Source organism: Cricetulus griseus (assembly GCF_003668045.3).
Source record: "Cricetulus griseus strain 17A/GY chromosome 1 unlocalized genomic scaffold, alternate assembly CriGri-PICRH-1.0 chr1_1, whole genome shotgun sequence".
Lineage (NCBI taxonomy): Eukaryota > Metazoa > Chordata > Mammalia > Rodentia > Cricetidae > Cricetulus > Cricetulus griseus.
In genome coordinates this window covers 45,156,150-45,182,641 of record NW_023276807.1, presented here as the reverse complement: position 1 = coordinate 45,182,641, position 26,492 = coordinate 45,156,150, and the positions used below count along the sequence as shown (strand labels likewise).

General features: G+C 39.5%; 2 protein-coding genes across 3 annotated transcripts in view; one reads left to right on the top strand and one right to left on the bottom strand.

Annotated features, from left to right (window-relative positions):
• The window catches only part of Vps37a (VPS37A subunit of ESCRT-I), a 43,583-nt gene extending 30,315 nt beyond the window's left edge, over window positions 1-13,268 (top strand). Inside the window, exon 12 of one of the 2 annotated variants that reach the window (XM_027391209.2) lies at window positions 11,062-13,268. The gene's annotated coding sequence lies outside the window, so the exon portion shown is untranslated. Of the gene's footprint in view, window positions 1-4,395; window positions 4,530-11,061 lie in introns of those variants that run through there. The other variant, XM_027391208.2, reaches the window with a different exon arrangement.
• Window positions 4,493-26,492, bottom strand: part of Mtmr7 (myotubularin related protein 7) — a 58,966-nt gene continuing 36,966 nt past the window's right edge. The window contains exons 8-14 of the mRNA XM_035453004.1: window positions 17,369-17,478; window positions 16,163-16,288; window positions 14,139-14,188; window positions 11,027-11,227; window positions 8,598-8,738; window positions 7,288-7,414; window positions 4,493-4,880 (exon numbers count right to left, since the gene is read on the bottom strand). Coding sequence (XP_035308895.1) covers window positions 4,518-4,880; window positions 7,288-7,414; window positions 8,598-8,738; window positions 11,027-11,227; window positions 14,139-14,188; window positions 16,163-16,288; window positions 17,369-17,478 — 1,118 coding nt within the window. The 3' untranslated portion in view covers window positions 4,493-4,517. The remainder of the gene's footprint in view (window positions 4,881-7,287; window positions 7,415-8,597; window positions 8,739-11,026; window positions 11,228-14,138; window positions 14,189-16,162; window positions 16,289-17,368; window positions 17,479-26,492) is intronic.

Genomic DNA, 26,492 nt, shown 5'->3' with positions numbered 1-26,492 from the left:
CTCTCTCTGTCTCTCCCTCTCCTCCTCCCCCCAACTCACACATATGCATTCTTTCTTTCTAGATATAAAACTGTCAAAGGTTTTCAAATATCGGGGGGGGGGGGGGAGTCAGGAGACACAGTCTTGCCAATGTTCCATCTCAAGAAAGCAACCTTTAATACCCACAATAAATGAGAATGGAGAAGCTGCTCTTACAGTTTCATCTTCAAACTAAAGATGTGTGCATTTAGGAAGCAATACAGGTTAATATACTGGTTTTGTTTTGTTCTGGAACAGGGTCTCACTGTGTAGCCCAGGCTAACCTCAAACTTGTGATCCTCTTACCCAAAGAATTGGGATTACAGGCAGGTGCCACTCACCTGGGTAAATATTTTACTTAAAAACTACCTTTTCACTTAAACCAGTCCAATAAAGACTTTCATGCTAATTAAAAAAAAAACTATCTATGGTTTTTTAGTTAAATAAAGATATTTTTATATTCCAAATATTAAAAACATCCTTTTGTTAAAAGATGATAAATCTAGACATAGAAAGTCAGTGAAATTTTAATACTTTACTGTAACTTAACCTTTTCCTAAAATTAATTTTTCCTAAGTAAAAAGCTTTGTAATAAGTAATATTCAGTCTTAATTTTTAATGAATTTAATTTCCTAATTTGTATTCAGCAATTTGTTTCTGTATTGTATCACAGAACGAACCTATTAAAGTACATAAAGGAGAAAATGAATAACTACATATTTGAGGTTTAGTAGGGTATGTAAATAACTAAATACTCTTAACATATATTTGCTTGTTATTCTAAAACCTGCATACATTACAGATTGTCTTGTCTTCATTCTTCTTACTCTACATGGCTTTAGTAATAGAATTTTGGGAAAAACAAGTCTTTCCCTAAAAACTATTTCATGTTTGTTGAAGACATACATATTCACATGGACTGTAGAGATCCAGTGCTGCCTATATACATTATAACTGCCTGTCTTCCTGGTACTATTGCTAAGGGCATGCTATTTTATCCTCAGTATGGCCAGATGAAGGGTAAACTTGTTATTCGTGATAAGGATATGTACGTGAGATAAGTGATGTAGTGGTGTTTCAAATTTGTGACCAACTTGGGGACATTCAGGTGTTGGAGTTTAACATTCCCAGCACTAGGCAGAGAATTTATCAGTCCCAACCTATTTAACTTTAAAAAAACGGGCATATCCTAGAATAAAAGACATCAGACTGCAGGCCTTCTAGAACATTGATTCATCTGATCTGTCTTATTAAGCTTCTACTAAACACCTCTAGCATTGTAGAATCTACCCAGAGATAGCCCAAGTGTGGTCACTGGGTGTCTAGGTGCTTCTCTCCATTCCACTTCATATGCACTGGCACACACAAAGACATGCACACACGTATACCACCACCACACACACCATTTGCTTTGCTGTTTATACAGCCACAGTAGTAATTCGGTGGGGTTTTTCTTTAAGTTTATATTATCCAAGTTTCCTTGTTTATCACTTAAGAAAGGATAATTTATCCTTAATTCAGAGACCCTCGTTAGAATCCAAACATTAGAGGCAGGTGGATCTCTGTGAGTTCGAGGCCAGCCTGGTCTCTAGAGCGAGTGCCAGGATAGGCTCCAAAGCTACACAGAGAAACCCTGTCTTGAAAAACCAAAAGAAACCTTCAAATGATTTTTTAAAATTTAATTTGCATGTGTGTGTGTATACCTCTGCTCTAGTGCTTAAGAGAAGAGAACAGAACAGGTGTCAGTCTTTGCCTTCCACCTTGTGTGCAGCAAGGTCTCATTTGCCACTATTGTGTCTACCATATACACTGGTCTACACTGCTTCCTCATGTGTAGGAGTAGTGAAATTACAGACCTGGTCTACTATGCGTCAGGTTTTTATGTAGATTCTAAGGATCTGAACTCAGGTCTTCATGGCTCCCTCTGTTGTGGTATCTCTATCTTGCTCTCCTCTATTCTTCCCATGACTCAAGCTTTCTGCTCTATTTTGTCCTCTAAACTCTTCTTCCCTTCTCATTCTCCTCGCTCCCTTTCGCCTCCTCCCATGCTCCAATTTGCTCAGGAGATCTTACCCCTTTCCCCTACTCCGGGGGGACATGTATGTCTCTCTTAGGGTCCTCCTTGTTTCCTAGCTTCTCTGGTATTGTGGATTGTAGGCTGGTAATCCTTTGCTCTATGTCTGAAATCCATGTATGAGTGATTGAGTACATGTTACCCAGTTTAGCATAGATGCTGTTTTTTTTCTTTTCTTTTTTCTTTAGACTTACTGCCTGCTATAAGAAATTTGGCAACAGTGTTTCTAAGAGTAGATACTAAAAAAACGGTAAGAAGAAAGCCTGGCATGGTGACTCGAACCTTTAATCTCAGCACACAAGAGGCATAGGCAGAAAGATTTCTTCCTTTGAGGCCAGCCAGGGCTACATAGTCAGATGCTGCTCCAAAAAAGCAAAAAAGAAAGAGACATTGCTGGGCATTGGTGGCACACGCCTTTAATCCCAGCACTCAGGAGGCAGAGGCAGGTGGATCTGTGTGAGTTTGAGACCAGCCTGGTCTATAAGATCTAGTTCCAGGGCAGCCTCCAAAGCCACAGAGAAACCCTGTCTTGAAAACCAAAAAAAAAAAAAAAAAAAAAAAAAAAAAAAAAAAAAGCCAGTCTTGCTATATATATCCCATGTGTTATATAGCTATTAGACTATTAGGTAAGACTATAAAAAACAAGTAAATATTTCTTGTGCTTAATTGGGGGAACTTCTCAACAGAAAATTCTCAGATTTAACTTCTCAGAGTTATACTTGCTTTATTTTTATATTAACAATATTTTTTATATTACAGGCCTTTAGTATATTAAAGTCATCTTCTTTAAATGTGAACACTATTATACTGTCTTACATTATGTGATATGTGTACATAACTCACTAGAGGTTTTTGCAATCTCTTGTCCTTTCTTATTAATGTATTTCTATTTCTACAAAATTGAATACATTATCTGATAAAATTTTTCATATTTTAAAATACTGTTATAAAAAGATTAAATTTATCTCTTTATTAGAATGTACTAATACTGCAAAATCATACAATAGGAACATTTCAGTGTGTTCAGGCACAGCAACATTTCTCCATTAAGTCTTCACATCAAAAGTTCAATTTCAATCCCGTCTTTTAGCTTAAGATGGGAATGATTCTGCTCTAAATGTGCATTTTAACAGAAACTTCAGAAATGGTATTCATTAGTTCATGGTCATGAGATATAGCTAATGTTACTTTGCTATATAATTTGTAAAATGAAAACCTTTACTCTATGTGTTTAATGGACATGATGTAGGGGTTTGAAGAATGGCCCCAAAGGCTTCTATTTGAATGCTTGCTTTCCAGATGGTAGAACTGTATAGGAAGGATTAGGAGGTGCAGCCTTGTTGGAGGGGGTATGTCACTGGAAGCCAGCTTTGAATTTCAAAAGCCCACAGCATTCCCAGTAAGCACTCACTGTATCTGGGTGATGTCTCAAGTTGTGAGCTGTCAGCTACTGCTCCAGTACCATACCTGCTTGCCTGCTGCTGTCCCCCCTCCTGCCATGACAGTTATGGAGTCTAACCCCCTGAAACTGTAAGCCCCAAATAAATTCATTCTTCTAGTTGCTTTGGTTGTGCTGTCTTGTCACAAGAGGAAAGTAACTGAGACACATAATAACAAGTTCCCTAGTTCTTCACTGGAGAATTTCCCTTGCCGATGTATCATTACCTACCTAGTCTACAGTGTTGTCATTTAGAATCAGATTGGCAGTGGCTCTGTTTTGGTAGGTGCAGTCCATGAAATAGTAATAAAAGGTTGCTAAGAGCTGATATCTGGATTCATATTTGAGATAAAGTGAATGAGGCTTCTGCTTTATTAGATACTACATCCATGTTAAAGAAAAACATACATTTTAGCATTTTTAAGTGATAAAGCAGAAGATACTCCAGAGGGGGAGATATAATTTAAAATACTATCTAATGAGAAGTTACAATGATTATCCTACCTGAAAGATTAATTTCAAAGATATTTAGGAATGTATTAACAAAAAAGGTTACTTTCCGTACTTATTTTTTAAAATATTGGTAAAGGCAGAAGGAAATGTCAAATGTTTCAGAAAACAAACTGTATCTGCAAGTAAATTCTAAACCATGAACAGGTAGGAGAGGAGGGCTAAGTAGAGACATGCTATGCCAGGGAAGACATGTATGGACCACCTTAGATGATGATGGTTTGTTTCTTGATGGTGACTATAATTTTCATAGTCTAACATGAGCCTCAGGAATGCTGAACAGTCTTCATTATGATTTGATAAAAGAACTGGCTACTGACAGACTGTATTCTTTTTATTTTTTTTATTTTCATAGCTGTATTTTATGGTTCTTGATGGAACGTGCCATTTCTTGAGATATTTTTTTGTTATGAATTGCACTGTCCCTTTAATTTGGAAGTGCTTCTGTCTTTTACTTTGGAACTCCAAAGGGAAGCCTCAGGCAGTGAGAAACACAGCTTCGTCCGAGTCCCTGTCTTTGCCACTGTCTTCGCTGGGAGCATGCTCACCACCACTTGGAGATCGGCAGCTCAAATCCTCCACCCCAGACTCCTGATCACTATTCACTGACAGGTCGGGATCTGAGCTTTTCAAATTGTCGTGTGTTAGAATCAGAGCAGAATCTTCATCACCCTGGGAAGGGCTCCTGGATGGGAAGGACTTCATGTTCCCACTGTAATCCTGAGGAGTGTTGGCCGTGTTGTTGTCTGAGGTAGAAAATCCTGAGTGTTTGCTGGGTTCACTCTGCTTATCCTTCACTTTGGTGCCATTGAAGTGGACTTTCTGAATTTTTTCCAGCCTCTAAAAAATAAGTAACAACTTTGAGGAAAGTCATAAATAATTTAAGTTTAAATATATGCATGCCTTATTAGTCACTGCCTCCCAGTTGAGGATAATGTTAAGGACAAGAGTCTTACATCAGTTGAAAACCAGAGGTCATGAACTTGGGCAAAATTGAGAGGCTTGCTTTCTTCATCTCTAATGTAAGGATGGTAATAACTGCCTTGACAGATTCTCTATCATGTGAACAAAGCAATATGGTTGATATTGAAGTGCCTGGAAGTGGTCCCGTTGTCTTTTATGTCTATACAATTTGTCAAAGACATTTCCATCCTATTAACTGTAAATGTGTGGTTTTTTTTTAATTTTAAAACATTTATTTTTATACATATGGATGTTCATATGTATTTATGTGTACCATGTGTGTTCCTGGTACTAGTGTAGGTCTCAATAGGCTGCTGGTTCCCTTGGAACTAGTTATAGACTATTGTAAGCTGCCATTTGAGTGCTAAGAATTAAACCTGGGTCCTGTGAATCCAGACACAGCCATAGCACACCTGGAGTAGTATAAAACACAGGCAGACTTCTTGTCATCATTTCAGGAAGGTAAGATGGTTTCAAGGGAAAGAGCAGAGAAAGCACTGTAATTAAGACTGAAAGAGCAGAGCTTGGACCTTTCAGTGGCTACAAAGCCACAAAGGCAGAAAGCAGAAAATATTATAGTTAAACGGAGAGCATTTAACTAGAACTAAAAGGAATTACAGCACAGTATGGGAAAATTTCAAAGGCTAAGCTGAGAAACTAGCTGTTATAAGAAATCAACATTTTAAGATTAAGGTTAAGGTACTTTTGATTCTACCTGTTTTATTTCTACATTTTACAATTTTTCAACCAAAAGAATGCTGTCATAAGTAGGATCCTGAGATTCAGAAAGCTGGATGCCTTTATGAAAAATAAATTGGCCCAACAAGAGGGGGCTTGGCAACAGGTCTAAATGCCTCCAAAACTATAAATTTTAATCTGTGTTTCATTTAAGTTTCTGATTTTATTCTTTAGTCCAAGGTCTCAGACTCTATACCTGCCTCCAGTCATCTGTGCCATGTAAACATGGATTTCTAGACTTGATGCTAAGGCAGTAGACTATTGCTGCATACTTAAGATCTGTTTCTCCAGTCATGTATACCAGTGATGCAGAACAGAGAGCTCTTCATTACCATCATACTAGAATTAACTATTTAGGCTTATCTCAAAAGTACCAACAAGGGAATACAATTACAACCATAACCTTAAGTCCTGAAAAGTGATTTCTTCTAGTGTATTATGAAGGAAACGAGTGTCATCCACCTCAAAAACAACTCTATTTATTGGCATCCTTGCGCTGTAATGCTCCATTTGCCTAGGCCATAATTCATAGTTGGGAACTGAAGATGAGTTTCCACTGGTCACACAAATTCAGTTTGAATTTGTCAAATTTATGTAGGCCATTACCAATCTAAGAGGAGTTTATGTTCTTTACCAGTAGCATCACTGTAGTCAGCCTTCATCCTAATGTTTATTTTATACACTACATAAGACTTTTGAAAAGTCTAAATTGTATGTTAAAGTTTCTAAAATCATTTTGTATGTGTCTGTGCCTGAAAGTATGTATGAGCATCACACCCATCCAATGCCTGTGGAGATTAGAGGCATCAGATCCCCTGAACTCTGGTTACCTATGGTTGTGAACTACCACTGAGTGTTGAGAACCAAACCCAGATCCTCTGAGAGGAGCAGTACTCTTAGCCACCCAGCCACCTCCAGCCCCATCTCATTAGATTTCAAATACTGGTTCTCATTTGAAAATACAGGTTCCAAACAATAGGAATTTATTGCCAATTCTTGAGCAGATGAATGGTTGAGTTTTAGGATGAGTGAGAAAGAATAAATAGTATTCACTGAAGATGACAATATGCAAGCAAGTAGGAAACACACACACACACACACACACACACACACACACACACAATGTCTGCCCAATAGTGGAAATTATACAGGCACAATCATACTACATATAGTTAAGCTCAGCTATTTAAGTATCAATATAAAATTCTTCAAAGTTGAACAGTAATTTTGTTTTTCACATTTTCATGCCCCCCCTATCTTTTTAAAGAAAACTTAAGTACTCTCAAATAACAGTAATGGGAAAAATAAAATGTACTGACCAGTAAAGTATTTTAACAACAAGTGGGCCAAACCTAACATAGATGACTGGAAAGGTTTTGGTTTGGGCTCATCTGGGTGTTCACCCAAATGAGGCTATTTTATCTTATCCACTGACTAAAAAGAAATGGCTGGTGCTGCATTTTATGTTGAAGACTTTGAGGGTCTTCCTCAAGGTAATGTTCAACAAATAGGCACAGAAGAAAATAGAAGCAATAGTAAGACTCACTCCTTCTAGGGCCTCCAGTTCTTCTTCCAGCTGCTGGGACTCCTCCTTCACGGCCATGAGGTAATCTGTAACAGACTGTCGAGGCTGCATCCCCTTTTCAAAGCGGTTATACATCCCGCTCCAAAACCTGGGAAGAAGGAAGGAGAGCACATATCCCAGGCTGAAAACTCAACAATCTCAAGTCTTCAGTATCACAGCCCAACAATATTAATAACCAACAGCAAGTAATAGGCTTCAAAAAGCAACTACTAAAGGTAATAATTTCAGGCTGGTATTTTTTTCTAGGGTAGTTGACTTTTCTTAGAGTAAGTTCATATAATTGAATTAAAACATGCCTTTTCTATAAATAGACTGAAGCAGCATTTTTATCATTGGAACTTTGAGAATTTGTGATTTTATGTTTAGAATTTCTGCTGCAAAGAAAAGCTTTCTTTTAAACTTAGAATATCTCTCACTTTATTACAACCATCAGAAACTGACATTTGCATTTTCAATACATCTAGATAGTAAAGCAGTCTATAATTCAAAAGCAACAAATGTCCTGTGGGCTATCCTTAGGCCTATAAGAAAGTGCCTTGAGGACAAGGACTCTCATTTATCTGCAGCATATACAGTGCCTAAGCCTCAGTAACATATTTTTAATTATTAGTTATGAACCATTAATCAGTTGCACTACAGATAACTGTAGTGTGTCTTGATTCATTTTAGAAACTGCTATTTTGCACAAACCATGCAGACATTTTTGATATGGAATTAATATTCTGCTATATTGCCAGAAATAATACTGTGGTAACTAGGACTGAAACCATCTTTAGGAATAGAATCCAGTATGTGAAACTGTTTGTTTGCTGTTTTCTGGCTTGGTTTGAATCATTTTGCCATGAAGAGAGACTGAAGTGAATCCAAAGGAGAGCATGCAGCACACATTTAGCATATCTTAACTAGAACCTCCTGCTCTCCCTTCTCCCCACCCCAATACCATCAATGGTTTCCACAGGCAAAAATTCCCAAACTTGTGCTTCCAATTCTACTTCTACAGGACGTGATTTTCCTTCCTTTCCTGCACTTCAGGAACTTCTATTTTTAAAGGCCTTACTATAAAGCATCAATTTCTAAAGGGACTTTCCCATGTAAAGCAGTGGAAAGAGAGAAAAGCACTACCAGAAATAGCACCATGAGAGAGCCAGTTACTCTTTGGTAGGTTTTATGTCCAACAAAGCCTTGACACTTGAGTTTCACATTCTGGCCTCTGAATGTTAAGTCATGCCAGTTGCAAAGCACATCTGGCAAGTCCCTAAAGACTGACTTACTTATATGTGAAGTTGCATGGAGCTGTAGGCAGGTGAAGGCTCCCCTGGGTCTGACTGTGGTCAGCTCTAAACAGAGGATTGAGGTAGTCAGCCCGATTCTTCCACAGGTGTGACCACAAAGAATAGGTTCTTTCTTGAATCCTGTTGTTAAAAAAAAAGAAGAAGAAAAAAAAAGGCAAGAAATGACTCATCTTGGTTCTTCTAAATAACAAATATTCTATATTCAGGCTGGAAAGAACTAGTAATCGTTATTTGGGGTGGTGTTCTTACTATAAAATGGTGACATTACCATCTACCAGTAGCTTCTTGACATGGTACAAAATGTTGTTAGGAAAGTCTTCTCTCCACTACTGTCTGTACTAATCTTGACAAAATGTTTGCTTATTGAGTATTTAAAGAAACATTGGTTATATAGTTTCTTGCAGTTTTTATCCTCAAACAGTTATCAGATACTTAAAAGTTTCCAAGCACTATGCTAAATGCTTTGTTTTTCTTTCATTCTATATTATGTCTCATTTTGACACATACATCTCATTTTCTGGATGAAGAGACAAATAAAGTTTCCCCAAATCCCATACCTAGTTAGTAGAAAAGTAAGTGTTAACAGCCAAGCAGATACCACTAGGATTAGCATTTCCAGTACAGCAAACCACAACCTATCCAGAAAAACAAGCGAGACAAAAGGATATGCTCTGCTATGTGCACATTGACTTATGTATCCTGAGGTTGCAGGTAGGCCAGCGTTCACTCTCAGGAGTCTTCAGCAACTGTGACCCTTTCCCCGTTTCCATTCTCACTCTCTGGGGGGAGGGAGGAGGGTGTGTGTATGCATGCAAGTGTGGAGGCAGATGTCAAAATCATTGTTTTGACATCTAATGCTGTTCTGCCTTACTCATTGAGGCAGGCCTGTCATTCAACCCCCAGCTCAGTCTCACTAGGCAGCTGCTCTAGAGTTCCTTTGTAGACCTTCAGAGGCTGGAATTGTATTAGCATTGATTCTGGGGACCCAACTCCAGTCCTCATGTTTGTGAGCAAACATAAACCACTGAGCCCACCATCTCCCACTTTTTTTTTGAGTACGGTTCTCTCAGTCTCTACTTCCCTAGCACTGGGATTATAAGCACACCAGGAGGCTGGAAGGGCTCAGCAGTTCTTAACACCCACATGGTGGCTAACTTCAGTCCCAGGGGATCTAGGGTTCTCTCCTGACATCTGCATGTACCAGACATGCATGCAGTACACATTCTTACACGCAGGCAAAACATATACCTAAAAGAAAAAATAATCTTTTAAAAGCATACCACCAGGGCAGGCGGTGGTAACACATGCCTTTAATACCGGCACCCGGGAGGCGGAGATAGGTGGATCTCTGAGTTCGAGGCCAGCCTAGTCTAATGCTACATAGAGAAATCCTGTCTCAGAAAACAAACAAATAAACAAACAAACAAAGCATACACTACACCCAGTGATTTTTGTTTGGTTTTGTTTTCAAATGTGAGTTCTGAGCTTAGGTCCCCATGTTTGAATAGGAACCACTCTACCAACAAGCCTGAACTCTGCTTTAAAATAGTCTCCTTTCATCAGAAATCATGCTTTAAATTCCATGAAGACAACACATCAGCATCCATTGCAAAAAAAGTAACTTTTTATTCCACTGCAGATGGTAGGTACAAGCCTACTTTATTGGTCTGACCTTCCATAATTAAACTGGATGTCATACACAATGAGTTAAAATTACTTAATGCTATTAGTACCTCTAAAAGTTCTAGGTTTTCAATGGTATTTAAAATTCTACATTTTAGATATTGCTAGCCTTGACTAATGCAACACAGCTTTAATCTAACCTGAATCAGAGTTGTTCTCAAGTGGTGGCACTCAGGTGCAAAGATCCTGACTGCCAGGGCAGACTGGACTATACTGTGACACACCATCTCAAAAAAAAAAAAAAAAAAAAAAAAAAAAAAAAGGAAGAAGCCTTTCCTTAGGGAAAGAGTACAAAGGCACCATATAGGAGCTACTGGAATGAAAAGATCTTTATGACAAAGTTCATTACCTGGTATGTGCAATGAACAAAACCATAAATCTAAGTTTCAAATATGCTTTTCCAGTTAATTTGACATTTTAATTATGTCTATCAAATATGTCTAACATTTTTTTAAGGCATACATAAATTTCTTTGATTCCAGAAGTTTCCTTTAAATATTATTGTCAAGTCTTCTGATCTGGCTGATTCAGGCATACTCACAGGGAAAGTGATTGTACATATTTCTGTCAGCTGACAACATTTAAACCATTTATGAAATGATGTCAGGAATGAGAAAAGAGTGTAGAGTAGTTCTGTAATTCAATTAAGTAGTTTTCAAAATTAGGAAAGTCTATATGAAGCCCCCAGTCACCAAAATCATTAAAAATTGAACACCAAAACTTACTTGAGTTCTCTTCTCTCCTTCTGGCTGTTACACAGGAAGTTTCCGAACTGACAGGAGTAAACATGATGCTGTATGTGAATCAAAAACCTCTCGTTGAATTCAAAGGCGCAAGGGAACTGCTCCATTAACTGCCAGACACACTCAATGAACTGGTCGATTACTGGAGAGATTTCTTTCGGGTCACCATCTAAATTCCCATATCTGTAAAACAAAGTATTCCAGACTTTATAACAGAAGAGGTGTTTTTTTTTTTTTTAATTAGAAATCTACAAATGCAAAGATAATCTTAAAGCAACCTTAATACCTAAGCAAATCTTATAAAATCTGCACTTCTGGCTATAACTACACCTCTCTGGAGCCCACTTCTGGGTGTGAACAGGATCCTGAAGCACCTTTCAGCCTTTCCCCCTAGGCATTTCGATTCTTCTCTGCCACACACAGACTACCAAGAAACCCAAAGCCATCCAGAGAAACCCAAAGCCATCCAGAGAAGACAGCAGAAACCAAGGAACAAAACACCCACTCAACAAACACAGAGATGAGCACCTAGAATTACAATCATTCTGAATCCAGATGCCTAGACACCAGCATAAAAGCACACTTAATAGCTAGGACAATGTGTCTCCTCTAGAGCCCAACAACTCTACCACAGTAGGCACTGAGCATTCCAACATAACTGAAGCACAAGAAAAAATACTTTAAAATACCTTTGTGAATATAATAGAGGTCTTTAAAGAAGTGAATAAATCCCTAAGAGAAATCTGTGAAAATACAAACAGTGGAAGGAAATGAACAAAACAGCTGAAGTCCTGAAGTGGAAATAGAATCAATAAAGAAAACCCAAATTGTGCTCTCTCCAGCAACACATTAAAATAAATAAATAAATAAATAAATAAATAAATAAATAAATAAATAAATATCCAAACTAAGGGAAATCTGGAAATGAAAATTTTAGGAACTTAGCAACCTCAGAGGCCTCACCAAGAGAAAACAAGAGATGTAAAAACTTAGGCATTTAAGACAAGATAAAAGAAATGGATACCTTGGTCAAAGGAAATGTTAAATGTAGATAAAATCCTCACACAAAATCTGGAATACTATGAAAAGGCCAAATATATGAATAACAGGAACAGAGGAAGAAACCCTTCTCAAAGATACAGAAAATATTTTCAACAAAATCAGAAGAAAATTCCCTAATCTACAAAAGAAGGTGCCTAACAATGTATTAGGAGCATACAGAACATAAAATAGCATGGACCAAAAAAGTACATTCCTCGTGACACATGGAACACTAAATATATAGAACAAAGAATATTTAAAGCTACAAGGGAAAAAGACATACAAAGGCAGATCTATTAGAAAAACACCTGACTTCTCAATGGAGATTTTAAAGCCAGAAAGGCCTGAACAGACGTTCTACAAACCCTAAGAGACCATAGATGCCAGCCCAACTATATCCAGCAAAATTTCCAATCAGGCGGAAAAAGAAAAAGACATTCTAAGATACTAATCAAACTTAAGGAGTACCCGCCTATAAACTCAGTCATACAGAAGAGGCACTAGAGAGAAAACTTCCATATAAAGAAGAAAACCATACCCAAGAAAATACAATAAGTAATGCCAGACAGCAAATCAATACATCACACCGAAATAAGCAGAAGCAACAAACACTGCTCATTGACATCTCTCAACATCAGTGGTCTCAATTCCCCAATAGAAAAAATATAGACTAACACAATGAATGGAAAAACAGGATCCATCCAAAAAATAGCTTAACACCAAGCTGTTTATCTTGAATAGACATCACTTCTGGGTAAAAGGATGGGAAAAATATATCCCAAGCAAACGGACCTAAGGAGCAAGCAGATGGGGCCATTTTAATCCCTTACAAAATAGATTGGTGCCTATAGAACTTTAACCCCTACATCCTAGCGAATTTAGTACAGGAAGGTACTCTGTATGCTACCAAAGGAGAAGCATAAAAACCAACCCAGCTACAAACTCTTTGATCTACAATGGTGTCCTACCTTTTGAGATGTTAGTGCCATGGTGGCACAAAACTTACAGCAGTAACCAACCAATATCTGATTTAATTTAAGGCCCACTCCATGAGATGGAACCCATACCCAACACTGCTTGGGTGACCAAAGAACCTGAGACTAGAGAGCCCAGGGACCTAGAGTAAAACCAAATACTACTACTCTACTGAAATAGCTTATCAATAAAATGGTGCCTGATGACATTCTGCTACACTCAGATCTGTTCAGCCATCATCAGAGAAGCTCGCTTGCAGCAGAGATAGCAACAAATGTGAAGACCCACAGCCAGACAATATGCAGAACGCTCAGCCCTAAATGGAATGTCTCCCTGCAAAGGGGGAAGTAGAAAGAGTGTAAGAGCCATAGGGGAGGGAGGACACCAAGGAAACAAGGCCCTCTAAATCAACATGGGGCATACATAAATGGCAGCCTGCACCAGGTGTGGCCTTAGAGCTAAAAGGAAAAGCACACACATGCCCCCGTCCCTAACCCAGATGCTATGTTCAATTGATAGCCACTTTTCAAAGGAAAATTTCGTTTCATCCAAGGAGTCTCATTGGGGAAACAAACTACTCTTAAGGGTAGCCTGATGCCCAACAGTAGACTGTCAACAAAGAACAGGCTCAATTGCTCTTTGGAGGTCCCTTATCTCTCAATGTCATGTCAGGGCCTTTTCATTTATTTTCTTGCTTAAAAATTTTATCTTTAATTTTTTTATTTTATCCTAAAAGTCCTTTGTATATATATTATGGCTTCTGGTTTTGTGAGGTTTTTTTTGGGGGGGGGGGAAGCAAACAAGTGGGTCTCTGTGTCTCTGTTTCCTGTACCTCCTTCTTACATCCTTTTCCTTTCATTTATTTTGTCCTATTCCGATGTGATTTTGTTTAGTTTCACATTTTATGATTATCCCTTAGATGGCTATTTGTTTCCTAAGATACAGAAGCAGTGGAACCAGATGAAAGGGGGTGTGAGGAGGAACTGGGAGAAGTAGAGGAAAGAGAACTGTTATCAGGATATACTACATATTGAAAGAATCTATTTTCAATAAAAGAAAGCAATAATCTATTGCTTACCTATGATTAAATTTATGTCCAAAGGCAATCCAGTCCTTTTCAATTAATACCTACACAAAAAAAGAATATAAATATCCTAGAAGCTTCTGAGGGAAATGTAAGAGACCCACACTAATAATAAAGGACTCAGTTACTGGGAGCAGAAGAAACCCCCAACTGACAGAATATGCTGTCAGACAGGAGAGAGGGCTAATTAGTTTAAGAGCACTTGATACTCTTCAGAGAACCCAGTCTCAGGCCCCAGCACCCATATGGCTACTCACAACTGTCGGTACCTCCAGGTACACACATACATACCTGCAGACAAACCTCTTATATTAAACAAACAATCTTAAAGAACCACATTATCCATAATGTACTGAAAAGGAAGATAGTTGAAGGCCTTCTACATGAAAGTTAAACTAAAATATATGTGTGAGACTGCTGTAACTACCCAGAGTCCTATATATGCTGGGTACTGTGCTTATGGCTTTATATGTCATTGTGTTTGTCTGACAACTATTATTACCCATCATTTTAGAGAAAAGGAAGGTAAAGTAAAGACATGAAATATTCTCCAGAGATCATGGGCTTAGGTCTCTATTTCTAACCTCTTCAGTTAACCAACATGTAATGTCCTTTCCCTACAATGTAAAATTCCCTGGCAACAACAAAAGGGATGCTTTCTTGTGTCCTTAATTAAAGGATTCTTAAGTCATGGTTAAGGACTATGTTTGAAATTTCAGCACTACTTTGAAATTAGGGCTACCATGAGTTTACTGTCTCAAATAGTATAGATTTTTTTAAAAAAGTAAAAAACAAAAAAATGTTTAATCGTGGGCTGGAGTGGGTATACAGCTCTTGCAGAAGATCTGAGTTCAAGCCCAATCCTCACTTGAAATAACTTATAATCATTTGTGCTTCTAGCCTCAGGGGGTACACACACACACACACACACACACACACACACACACACACACACACACACACACACCTTTTTAAAAAACTGCGTAAACAAAATAATATGGAATAATCTGTAGAAATACATGAACGGGCTGAAGTCTGCCCTTGACAACTCTAAATGCATTTAATGGCTTAATAGGTAAACAGTTCTACAATTTGTACCTTGGAAACCCTACACTCTCCAGCTAAACAAAGGAATCTAGCTTGCTCAGGAAAACACTGAGGCAGAAGTGTATCTCAAATGTCTGAAGTCGTATATTCTCAACATACAAGTAGCCTGCCTCTTCTACCTTGTCCCCATGGTTACAGCTAGTGTAACTTACTAACAAAGGTCCAGTGATACAGACGATTTTGTAGAGCCCCTGTCAGCCTCTATCCTGAGCAGCCTCAAGAGCCACCAAGGAGCTCTATCAAATTGTGTTTCAAGAGGCAGGTACTAGGTCAACCAATCACCGGGAAAGACCCTACAGTTATTTGAAGGAATTCTATCAGCTCAACCATAACCTCACATCCCAGGCAACTGCAGCTGGAGTCAAAGCCAAATTGTGATGCACACCCAAAAGGTTCCAGTTCTCAAAGATGCGTTCCTGATTCCAGCAAAAATGGAGAACACAGTGAAATTCAATATGTCCACCAGTGCTATCAAGAACCATTGAAAAAATAGACTTAGGAATGAAGGCTGCTTTTTTTTTTTCTCCCAAACGCTGTTTGTATATGGAAAAATACAATGCAATTTTTTCCCAAATATTTTTCCTTATGTTTTCTGTTACACCGTCATACACTGCCCAAACTTGAGATATCTATAAGCAAATTATGTATAAAAATCATTAGTTTCCACAGTTGTAAATATATTTTATATTGCTCCTGAGTTTGAATTCAGCATTGACCTAAACTAGTCGAAACATCCTCAAAATTATTGTATTTCAAGCCTGCTTCAGTTTCTCCCCTTTAATTGACCTTGCTGATCTACTAAGAAAAGAATAATGCTTATTAGAAGGGGGAAAAAGTCACAAGATTCTAAAAATGAAGTGTACTGCTGGTCCAGACTCTTCCTCTCTCAGGACGATTGTCACCAGACTCACCATGAAGCCCTTTACAGTCCGATAGTAAGGGTCCAGCAGCAGGCTTGCCACGGAGCACACCTGGGCAGTCCTGTCCCAGCCATCAGAACAGTGGACAAGCACACTTGCCCCTTCCTCTGATACCGCCTGAAATGGCAGAGGGTCACATTGACTATTAGGTTTGGCTATAGACTAACAGAACTAGGAATTAGCACTTAGGCCCAACCTTCTTAGAGCCAGCAACCAAAGCTTTTCTTTCCCTTCTTATTACAAAGGCCAACATTCCAATCTCCACAAATTAACAAGTGTACCGTGTACAAGCATGTGCACTGTGCAACACACTTTAATGTCATGTTCCTAACTTACCTGCAACCCAAGTTAAGCCTTGCTATAGGCCTTTTCTGAAGAGGAAAGGCATGAAAAAATCTAATTTATCAAATTGTGGAGTTATAGATAAAATATGGGCCAAGTAATAGATCCTATCTGCTTCTGTATATATGTACACATCTTTAGCTCTCTTGGCAGAAAACAGGAACTGGAAAATGGTGATTGTGTCACATTTGCCAGTAACTGAAATTATACTGTTATTTGTATGTGTGTGTATGTGTGACTTCTGTAAGAGATTTGATTTGATCCTGCTTACTCACTACTGCATACCAAGCACAGTGCCAGGCACTAAATAAGGATCTGAATAAAGGGCACCCATGCCATCAGAAAGGCATGGTTCTCTTTAGGTAGAAATCTAAGAGGAGTTTATTTACAGAAAATACCCAGTATCATAAGAGAATCATTAAATGGTTTACATAAAAATATTTTATATATAGGTTCTAGCAGATCCTTCCAATGGTAGGATAGAATTCACCTGTTAGCTTTTGCTTAAGTCATGATTGAAAAGCAGGATCTATTGGATATAAGCCAATCCCATCACTGAGGTGACTCCCATGAGTTGTACAGTCTCCTACAGAAAATTCTTTCCCTTATCCAGGATTAAATCTAACAGAAGAGAGAATATCTGCAAATGTTCTATCATTTGACCACCATGATAACACAAGTTAACTGGCCACTGCACTCATTCACAAAATCACTTTCAGCACATGGAAGCCTGCCAAGCCCGCTACCCATGCAGTGGGTACAGACAACCAATAAAGAGGACAGGCCATGTTTTGAGGTCATACTAGCTTCATGTCTACCCCTTACTTAACTTTATTCCTCTGTGCCTTCACAAACCTTTGCAATGAAGATCCCTGCATCCATGATGGCTTTGATGTGCCTTAGCCAGCCTGAGTTCTCTAGCCCCCACAGGAAATCACTCATAGAGGGAGATTTAAGTTCACACACTGCAAAAAAAACCATGTTACAAACGTGAAATTCAGGCAATCTCTCATTCTACATGGTATTTTAGAATTTGTTAGCTTTAGTAGATATTATCTAGCTAGCCAATAAATATCCAAGTTTATAAAATTAAATTCTATTTAATCACTTTAAATAAAGGTTTAAAAAAATGTTTTCTCTGTGATCATGGGAGATACTGAATCTACTCTCAAGAATCCTATATCTAGAGTATTAGTATTGGCACTCATATAATTTTTACTACATCCTATGTAGTAAATACGTACAGAAAGTAGGGAGCTGTGTCCTTCTAACTTTCAGTAAGTGCTATGTAATCAACCTAGAGTCATTATTCAACCCATTGAGTCTCAGTGTCTTCATAACTATTTTTTACATAATTTAATTTAGCCACATTTCTCCCTGTCCTCACAAACCCTCCCATATATCCTTGCCCACTCCCCTACAAATTCATGGCCCATGTTTTCACTAATCATTTATATATATATATATATATATATATATATATATCTTAAGTATAACCTGTTGAGTCCATACAATGTTATCAGAACAGTTATCTGTATTCAGTTCTTTTAGGGCTGTGTAGCACTGAATAAACAATTGCTATGCTTTTCTTTGGGGAATATCATGTCTCCCACCCCAGCTTCCCTCAGCTGCCCATAGTTCTTTGTGTACAGTTGAAGCCATGTGGGGTTTTCCTTGCCCAGTCTGGCATGTTCATTGACACCATCCTTGTTCTGCTCATGTTTCGGCAGCCATGTTGGTGAGACCCTATAGGTATAGTTTGTAATGTTGCTAGGAGACGCAACCTCACAGCAAACTCCCTGATCCTCTGGCTCTTACAATCTTTCTGGCCCCTCTTCTACAATGTTCCTGAGCCTCAGCTGTGTGAGTGTGAAAACTAAGATATGCTTTCGAAGATAAGAAGATAACTTCCACATTCAGCTTTCAAGTCTTCGCAAATACCGTGCATAGGGGAGCACATGGAAATTGTGAAGGACAACATTTAATTCAGCAGATGCTTCCTGCCATGTATCAGATTTTCTGCCACAGAGAAAAACCATCAGCAGCTGAACTCTAATTTACACAGAGATGATGGAAATTACAGAGGAAATAACACTGAGATTACCAGCACAAACATTGTTAAGAAAGCTGTTTTATCTGAGCCTAGGGAGATGGCTCAATCCGGAAATCCCCTGCTGCACAAATCTAAGGATCTGAATTCAGATCGCTAATATCCAAATGAAAACGGCATGGTGGGTCATATCTGTAAGCCTGGGGAGAGGAAGAGACAGGAGGATTCCTGGAACCTACTGGCCAGCTAGTCTGGCCAACTCGTGAGCCTGGGTTTAGTGAGAGACCCTCCCAAAACAATAAAGTGAAGCGTACTAGAGGAAGAGATCCAGTGTACACACTGAGCTCCAAATATGCGTGCGTGCGTGAGTGCAAACACACACACACACACACACACACACACACACACACACACACACACACACACACTACACATACACAAAAATAAAAACAAGTGAGTTGCTGAACTATGGAAAGACAAGGAGTGACCTCAAATGTCTGTAACTTGGTGAAAGAGCTTCCTACTCATCAACAAAACAAAACCATGGAGAAAGCAAAAGGTCAGTGGTTTCCAGGGGTTAGGTCAGACAGAGGATGGCTCACCAGAACACAAGCACTTTTTATGGACAGTAAAACTACTCTGTATAATGGTGGATACATGTTATTAAACATTTACACAAATACACAGATTGTACACAGTGGACCCAAATGGAAACTTAGGGTTTTAAGTGGTGATAAAGTGTCAGTGTAAGTGTACAGACTGTAACAAATGTGTGTCCAGTCAGAAATGTGTCAGTGAGGTACACAGACCATAACAAATGTGCCACTCTGGGAGGGAACTTTCCTAAAACTGGAGTACTGAAGCTGGGGTGCTATACATGTGGGCATGCTATGGATGTGAGCAAGACATACATATGGGAAGACATGCATATGGGAAGTCTATACACAGGAGAAGGCCTTGCATGTTGAAGGCTATGCTTGTGGGTGGCTACACATGTGTGGAGACCACATATGGGGAGCTATGCATGTGCAGAGTTAGGTGGGAGGTGTTAGTTATGCATGGGGACTTTTTACGTGAGGCGCCTATGTGTGGGGGCTACACATGTAGGTGTAAAGCATATAAGCAAATCTCTGTATCTACCACTTAGTTTTTCTGTAAACCTACAAGTAGAAAAAACAAGCAAACAAAAAAAGAAAAACTGAGCAGGCACCTCAACTGGCCACAAGTGCTTCAGATCTCTCTTAGAGAAGAAATGTTCACCCCACCCAGTTCTTCTTTCTATAATTCATTATTAGTTCCAAGGGTGTTTTTACTCTTTCATTGCTTACACAGAAGTGTGTGAGCATGGACCTGTTACTTCTCCTGTCAGCTTTCTCAATGGTTAAATAAGGACAACACTTACCCTGGTGAAAAGGCTTAGTTCTTAATGTCCAGGACCTGCAGCTCTATCTGGCCCAGCTTCCAGTTTCATAGGCCTCCCCCAATGTCACCCGATTTCATTCCTCAAAGCCACCAATCCTTTCCCACCTGCTTTCTGCTGTCCAGTTTATGTTGCTGTCTCTTCCTCTTCTCTGTTCTGATACTTGAGTATGTTTGCCTTTTTATTTAAAACTATTCCATGATCTCTTTAGTGGGGAACCAGGAGGAAGTAAGAAAAGTATGCTGTTTTTAACTGGAATATAAATAAGAGATTAAATTGTGCCACTGTAGGGTAGTAGCTTGAAGCAAGTCTCTTGATATCAAACTGAGTCACTGAATAAAAATTTACTCATGCATCCAGGGTGGTAACCAAAAGCCAGCGTCTGGCTAAACTCCACCAGGGAAATAAAACTTACCCTGTGATTCTGAAATGGTGGTTTAGATCCATCTACTCTAGAATTCAAACTCCCATTCCTCTATGCACAGAAGCCTACTGCTGAAGTATGACTACACCATTCAAGGAGTCCCTGACAGAAATGAATCCAAACCAGCTCAGGAGCAAGGCTCCCACAGTAGAGTCCAGAGGCAGCTGTCCCTGCCACTCTGGTCAATCATAGCAAGACTTGACATAGTCCTGTATAGATGGTTCTAGATCCCAGTTTTCTAAGATATCCAGGAAAGGGTGATGTGGGATAATATTCTTCTTCACTGTAAAGATTTGCCACTCATATTGGTTTAATAAAATGCTGACTGGCTCATAGCCAGGCAGGATTAGCAGACTAGAAGAGGAAAGGCAGAGAAACAGTTGCCAGGCAGCCACAGAGGACACAAGATGAGAATGCCATACTGAGAAAAGGTACCAAGTCACGTGGCTAAACATAGATAAGAACTATTTGGGTTAATTTCAGTTGTAAGAGTTTATTAGTAATAAGCCTGAGCAAAGGCCAAACTGTCTATAATTAATATAAGCCTCTGTGTGTTTATTTGGGACTAAATGGCTGCAGGACCAGGCAGGACAGAAACTTACATCTACAAAGGGGAGTCCCAAGCTGCAGGGTCCAAGGCACAGTTATAACCCGACCTCACAGCCCTGCCCCCGACCCAGCTTTCCTGCTCTGAACCGTCCATCCAACACAGGAGACACAGCCCTCCTCAACATCAGGAGTTCCCCTCTGCATCCCTTCATCCATGCCTCTCCTTTCTCCTCCAGAAACCCCTCCATTTTGTTCCCAACACTCCTTAACAACAAAACTCCATAACTTAACCACCTAATCATCACTGGTTGGTTGTCTTCCAGGCTCACACACACACTGGAGTCACATGGAGTGAGCCTTGCAAACACTGAGATGACTGGGAAAACCCTGGGGACTATATATCTTAATGAAAGGAATAGAAATCACATGGCAAGTCTGGTGACCAGATATATATATATATATATATATATATATATATATATATATGTGTGTGTGTGTGTGTGTGTGTGTGTGTGTGTGTGTGTGTGTGTGTGTGTGTGTGTGTGTGTGTGTGTATGCCACCATTTATTTTCTTTTTCTTTGTAACAACCCCCTTTTAAAATCTAAATTAGAAACAAACTTGTTTTACATGTCAATCCCAGTTCCCTCTCCCTTCCCTCCTCCCCTGAACCCCCACTAACCCCTCCTATCGCATCCCCTTTCTGCTCCCCAGGGAGGGTGAGGCCTTACATGGGGGATCTTCAAAGTCTGTCATGTCATTTGGAACAGGGCCTAGGCCCTTCCTGGTGGGACTATATTGATGTTAGAAAGGAAACAGAGCCTGGGTTATTAGCCTCAGCTGACACTGCAGAATAGGAAAGGTGATATACACGCTGGGTAGTGAGGAGAGGGCAGCAGGTACTGAGAGAAGTGGAAAGAAGATGTACAAAAGCACACCCCTCCCCTTCACAGTACTCCCAGAAGACCCCGTGCAATGAATAAGGATCTCAGAAACCAAATCAGCATGGCCTAAGATTACAAGTGAGGAAAAAAAGATACCCTGGGAAGAAGGAATGAAAGGAGGGGTGGCAGAGATTTAAAAAAAAAATTGCAATTTTGCTGCCGTTTTGTTATAAACACAGAACTGCCTAGAATTTTACAAAACTGTCTCCAAACGAGCATTATTTTGAAAATCAAAAGGTAAGGTCACTTTTAACCACTTCCGTCTCCAGGCCTCCACTGTAGAGAGAGCTCAAGGTTGTAGCAGGCTTCACCCACTACACCCAGGGATTTCCTTTTCTTAGTCTAGTTTTGTAGCTGTAATCCAATAACTGAGGCAGGCTGCTCTGTAAAGGAGGCTGGAAGCTGGTTTGGGCAAGCAAGTCTGAGCTGAGCATAGGGTGGTATCTGGCGTGGGACTGCTAGCAGGGTCATGTTGTGGGGGGGTGGGCTCAATGGTTAGAGATGGAGACAGCATAAGCATCTGCATATTATCTGGTCTCTCACACTTCTCATGAAGCCAGTGGTAACTGTCACCCAGATTCACTCTGAAGACCTTCCTCAGACTTCACTAGGCAAAGTCTTGCTTCCACTCTGTAAGGTTAGTTTCCCAACTGTTCTTTTTCTAATTTCAAATGAGCTTATTAAGCATATAGCAATCGGGAATAAGTAAACCAGTAAGCAGCAGCTAGGTAGTAAAACATGAGACATATCATCCAGCAGGAACTACCAAGGAGGCCCCCACAATTAGCTGGAGGCCCTGGTCAACAGAAGTCCAGGCAGGGTGTCTGCACCCTGACTTCCCATTCTCCTAATCTCCATAATAGGGGTTGGATGATTTCAAAGGTGTGAGCCCTTGGGGGACACTCAAATCTTCTCCCTGTTTTCTTTTTATAACTTAGTTGGGATAATTCATCTACATGCAATTCATTCAGTTAATGTGTTCAACAAGTTTTTAGCACATGTTGTGCATCTGAAACTCGGATCACTCCCAGGAACACTTACATCAGCCCCAAACATCCATCTGTGTCTGGCACCACCTCAGTGCTGTGCTCCTAAGTCATGTTCCACAGCCCAGGAAAGCCACGGGGATCTGTTTTCTGTTTCTCTGGATCAATGATTTCAGGCATTTCACACACCATAAATTGAATCAGACAACATATGTTGTGTCATGAGTGACTTCTTTCACTTAGCATGTGGCAAGTTTCATTCATCACTGTGTCCTTATTTCTTTTTTTTTTTAAAGTATGTAACAATATGCTTATATATTGTATATATAAATATATATTATATATGTACATAATTTTTCTGGGAAGCCTCCTGTAGAAGTGTAGAAGTTAACAAGTGAACAACCCTTGCCTGTTTTGTAATTGTCATAAATATGAGGGAAACACAAAAACATGATGAGATTCACAACCCCACAAAAGACTTAAACAGATTTTGGTAATATATTTTAACTCTTCTAGTCATACTGAAGGTTTCTCTTACTGGAAGCATAGTATTCTACCTTTGGAGAGAGTTGCTGTGTGCTTGGAATTTTCTTTTAACAGATGACATACTTTAGAGGTCATAGCTTCTTCCTTCAAAATTATGTGAAACAGAACTTTCATTGGTCATTAGCCTCAAAGTTCTAAAAAGATAAAATTCTTGAATTACATCCTTTTCACATTTTATTTTGAAAGTAAAATATTAGTATAGTACACGAATGCTTTGATGAACTGTATACCTTCACCTATACTCACTAATTTTAGCATTTTGCATTATTCTTCATAGCCGTCTCTTGCTCTTGAAAAATTATATTCATATTTCATAATGGTACAGCATTGGTTATGAAAATTTTACTGTGTCCTTATTTCAACCCTTTTAAAGCTACATTTAAACAAATCTGTTCACCAACGGGTAGACACCTGTTGTGTAGAAGTAGAGTCACTTCCTACTTCCTTGTTATCTTGAGTAATTCTGTTACATATGTTTATGCACAAACCTTTTAGCTTTTTTGATTCCACCTAGGAGCTGAATTTCTGGCTCACAGGATAAATTCATTTTCGATCATTGGAGGAGCAACAAGGTTTAATTTTCCTATAAACTGCAGCATACTGCATTCTCAGCAGCAGCTAAGAAGACTGACTCCTCTACAGCCCTCCCAGCAGGCTGTTTCACATCTGAGATCACAGCCCCACCTCTGGATGGAAACTGGATCTCTTTATGTGTGGTTTTGAGTCCTCCCCAACGTTAAATTACACCTAAATTTAGGCAAATATCTGCTCCATCATTTATAATTGCAAGTGTCTTCATCGGGAAGTATTTCACATTAGCTTATTCTTAGATTTGTCTTTTATGTGAACTAAACCATCAGGCACTCTTGTGCTCAAATTGCAGTTCTGCCCTGCCTAACTCTGTGGCCAACCTTGACCATTTGGAATGTAGGAGGGAAATGAACTTTCCTCCAGTAACTGTTATGAAGATAATACAATGTAATGCATATAATATGCTGGCATAGTGAAGACTGCCCATGCAGTCAAAAGACAAAGTCACCACTGCCAGAGAGATCTCACAAACAAGTGTTCTGACACAAACCTGTAGTCTTTGCCACCACAGCATGGCTACATGGGCGAGCTTCAGTAGGAATATTAACAACCCTAGTAAAACTGAAAAAGCCAGCTGCTTTTCTAAGTCCTTACAGCAGTGGGCTTTCCCATTCTCACGCCAACCACTATAGGGAAGGTGCTAGTGCTAGTCTCCCATGTTAAGTGTGGAAAACAATGCAAAGAAGGGTAGAACTTGGTCCACACTCTACTGGTTGAGATGGCACAGGAGGCTGGATATTCTGGCTCAAACCAAATGGTCTTCCATCATTGCCTATCAGATGTTTCATAATTCAAACGTGAGCCCATAGAAGTTCTCCTAAGGATCACATGTCTTAAATCCTATCTTGAGGTACTCCCCCCACCGCCAGACTTCTGCATGATTCCACCACTACTGCCTGCCTGACACAATGATCAATGGAATGGCATTGAAGTCCCATTCATAAGCCCACAATCTTAGTGCCAACTAATTTTGACGAAAAGGCCAACAATACACACTAGTGCTAGTCAAACTGGATAGCTACATACAGAAGAATAAAACCTACATCCTCATCTCTCTCCCAGCACAAACCTAAATCAAAAATGAATCAAAGACTTCAACAGAATACCTGAGATACCTAGCACATGGTAGAGGGAAAGTTGGGAATATGCTTCAGCTTACAGGCACGGAAAGGGACTTTCTGAACAAGACCCCCAGTAGCTAGGGCATTAAGATCAACAACTGATAAATGGGACCATGAAACTAAAATGACCAAACAGCAGAGAACATCGCCATTCAAGAAGAGAGGCAGCTATAGAATGGGAAAAACCTTTACCAGCTATTCCTCTGGGAGAGGGTGGATTAATTACTGCTCAGCCCTCGTCAGAGAAGCTTCTCAATGTAGTAGATGGTAATTAACAGAGTATAAGAGACTGTGGCATGCTCAGTCCTGAGATACCCCCCTCCCTCTCCCTCCCCACCATCTCTTACACACACACACACACACACACACACACACACACACACACACACACACACACTCTCAGGGATCAACACAGAAAAGACAAGACTGCAAGAACCAATGGCAGCAGATTACTAGAAAACTGTTTCCGGACCAACAGGGCAGCAGTACATATGAACACTGCTGCCCTGTTGAGACATGCACAGCTCAAGCTTGACAAACCCCAGCAGGGACGATGGGGTTAGTCACAAAGTCCCATACCTAGGCTGAGGAGCTATTGTCAGTTGATGGCTTCTGGGACAGGAAGAGGGAAAGTCAGCTTTCTTCAAAGATATGACCGCTGAAAGGCCAGTAGACAGTCCTAAATCTACACACTCACTGGATTTTACATAAAAAATTAACACGTAAAATTAGGAGGGAATAGTGTGGTGGTGATAAAGCAGAAATTAGAAGGGAATGGATGATGGTCTTGATTCAAACACACTATATGCATGTATAAAAATATTAAACCACATTTTTAAAATTATTTTTAGAATTTAACCACCAGAAAACTTAAAATTACAAAACTGCTCACAGTGTGGCTTGCATTATACTTTTGTGGACAGTGGTGATTTAGGCTGCTCAGGGGAGTTTAGTTGAACATACCCTTAAGATAAATTGAAAAGGAAATCTGCATAAGTAAATTGTAAAAAGTATGCGTTCCCTCACACACCCTGGGTCATTCATCTTGAAGCAGCCTAAGATATAGAAAGAAGAGGTTTTTCTCTGGTGCAGTGGGAAAAGTTCACTTAGGAAGGGTGTTTGGAAGAAAGCTGGCTTAGGAAACAGCATAGAAAAGTTGACACTCCAGTGACTCCCAGGAAACAATGCAGCCAAAGTACACCACAGAAAGTCTGAACTCAGAGACAGTATCACTATCACCAGTGCACAGTGGCAGGTCACGCCAAGGTCAAATGTCAGCCCCTAGTTGCCACTAAGCAAAGTCTGGCCTGACATGTTCAACAGGCCTTCGATCCATGTGGCAGGCTCACT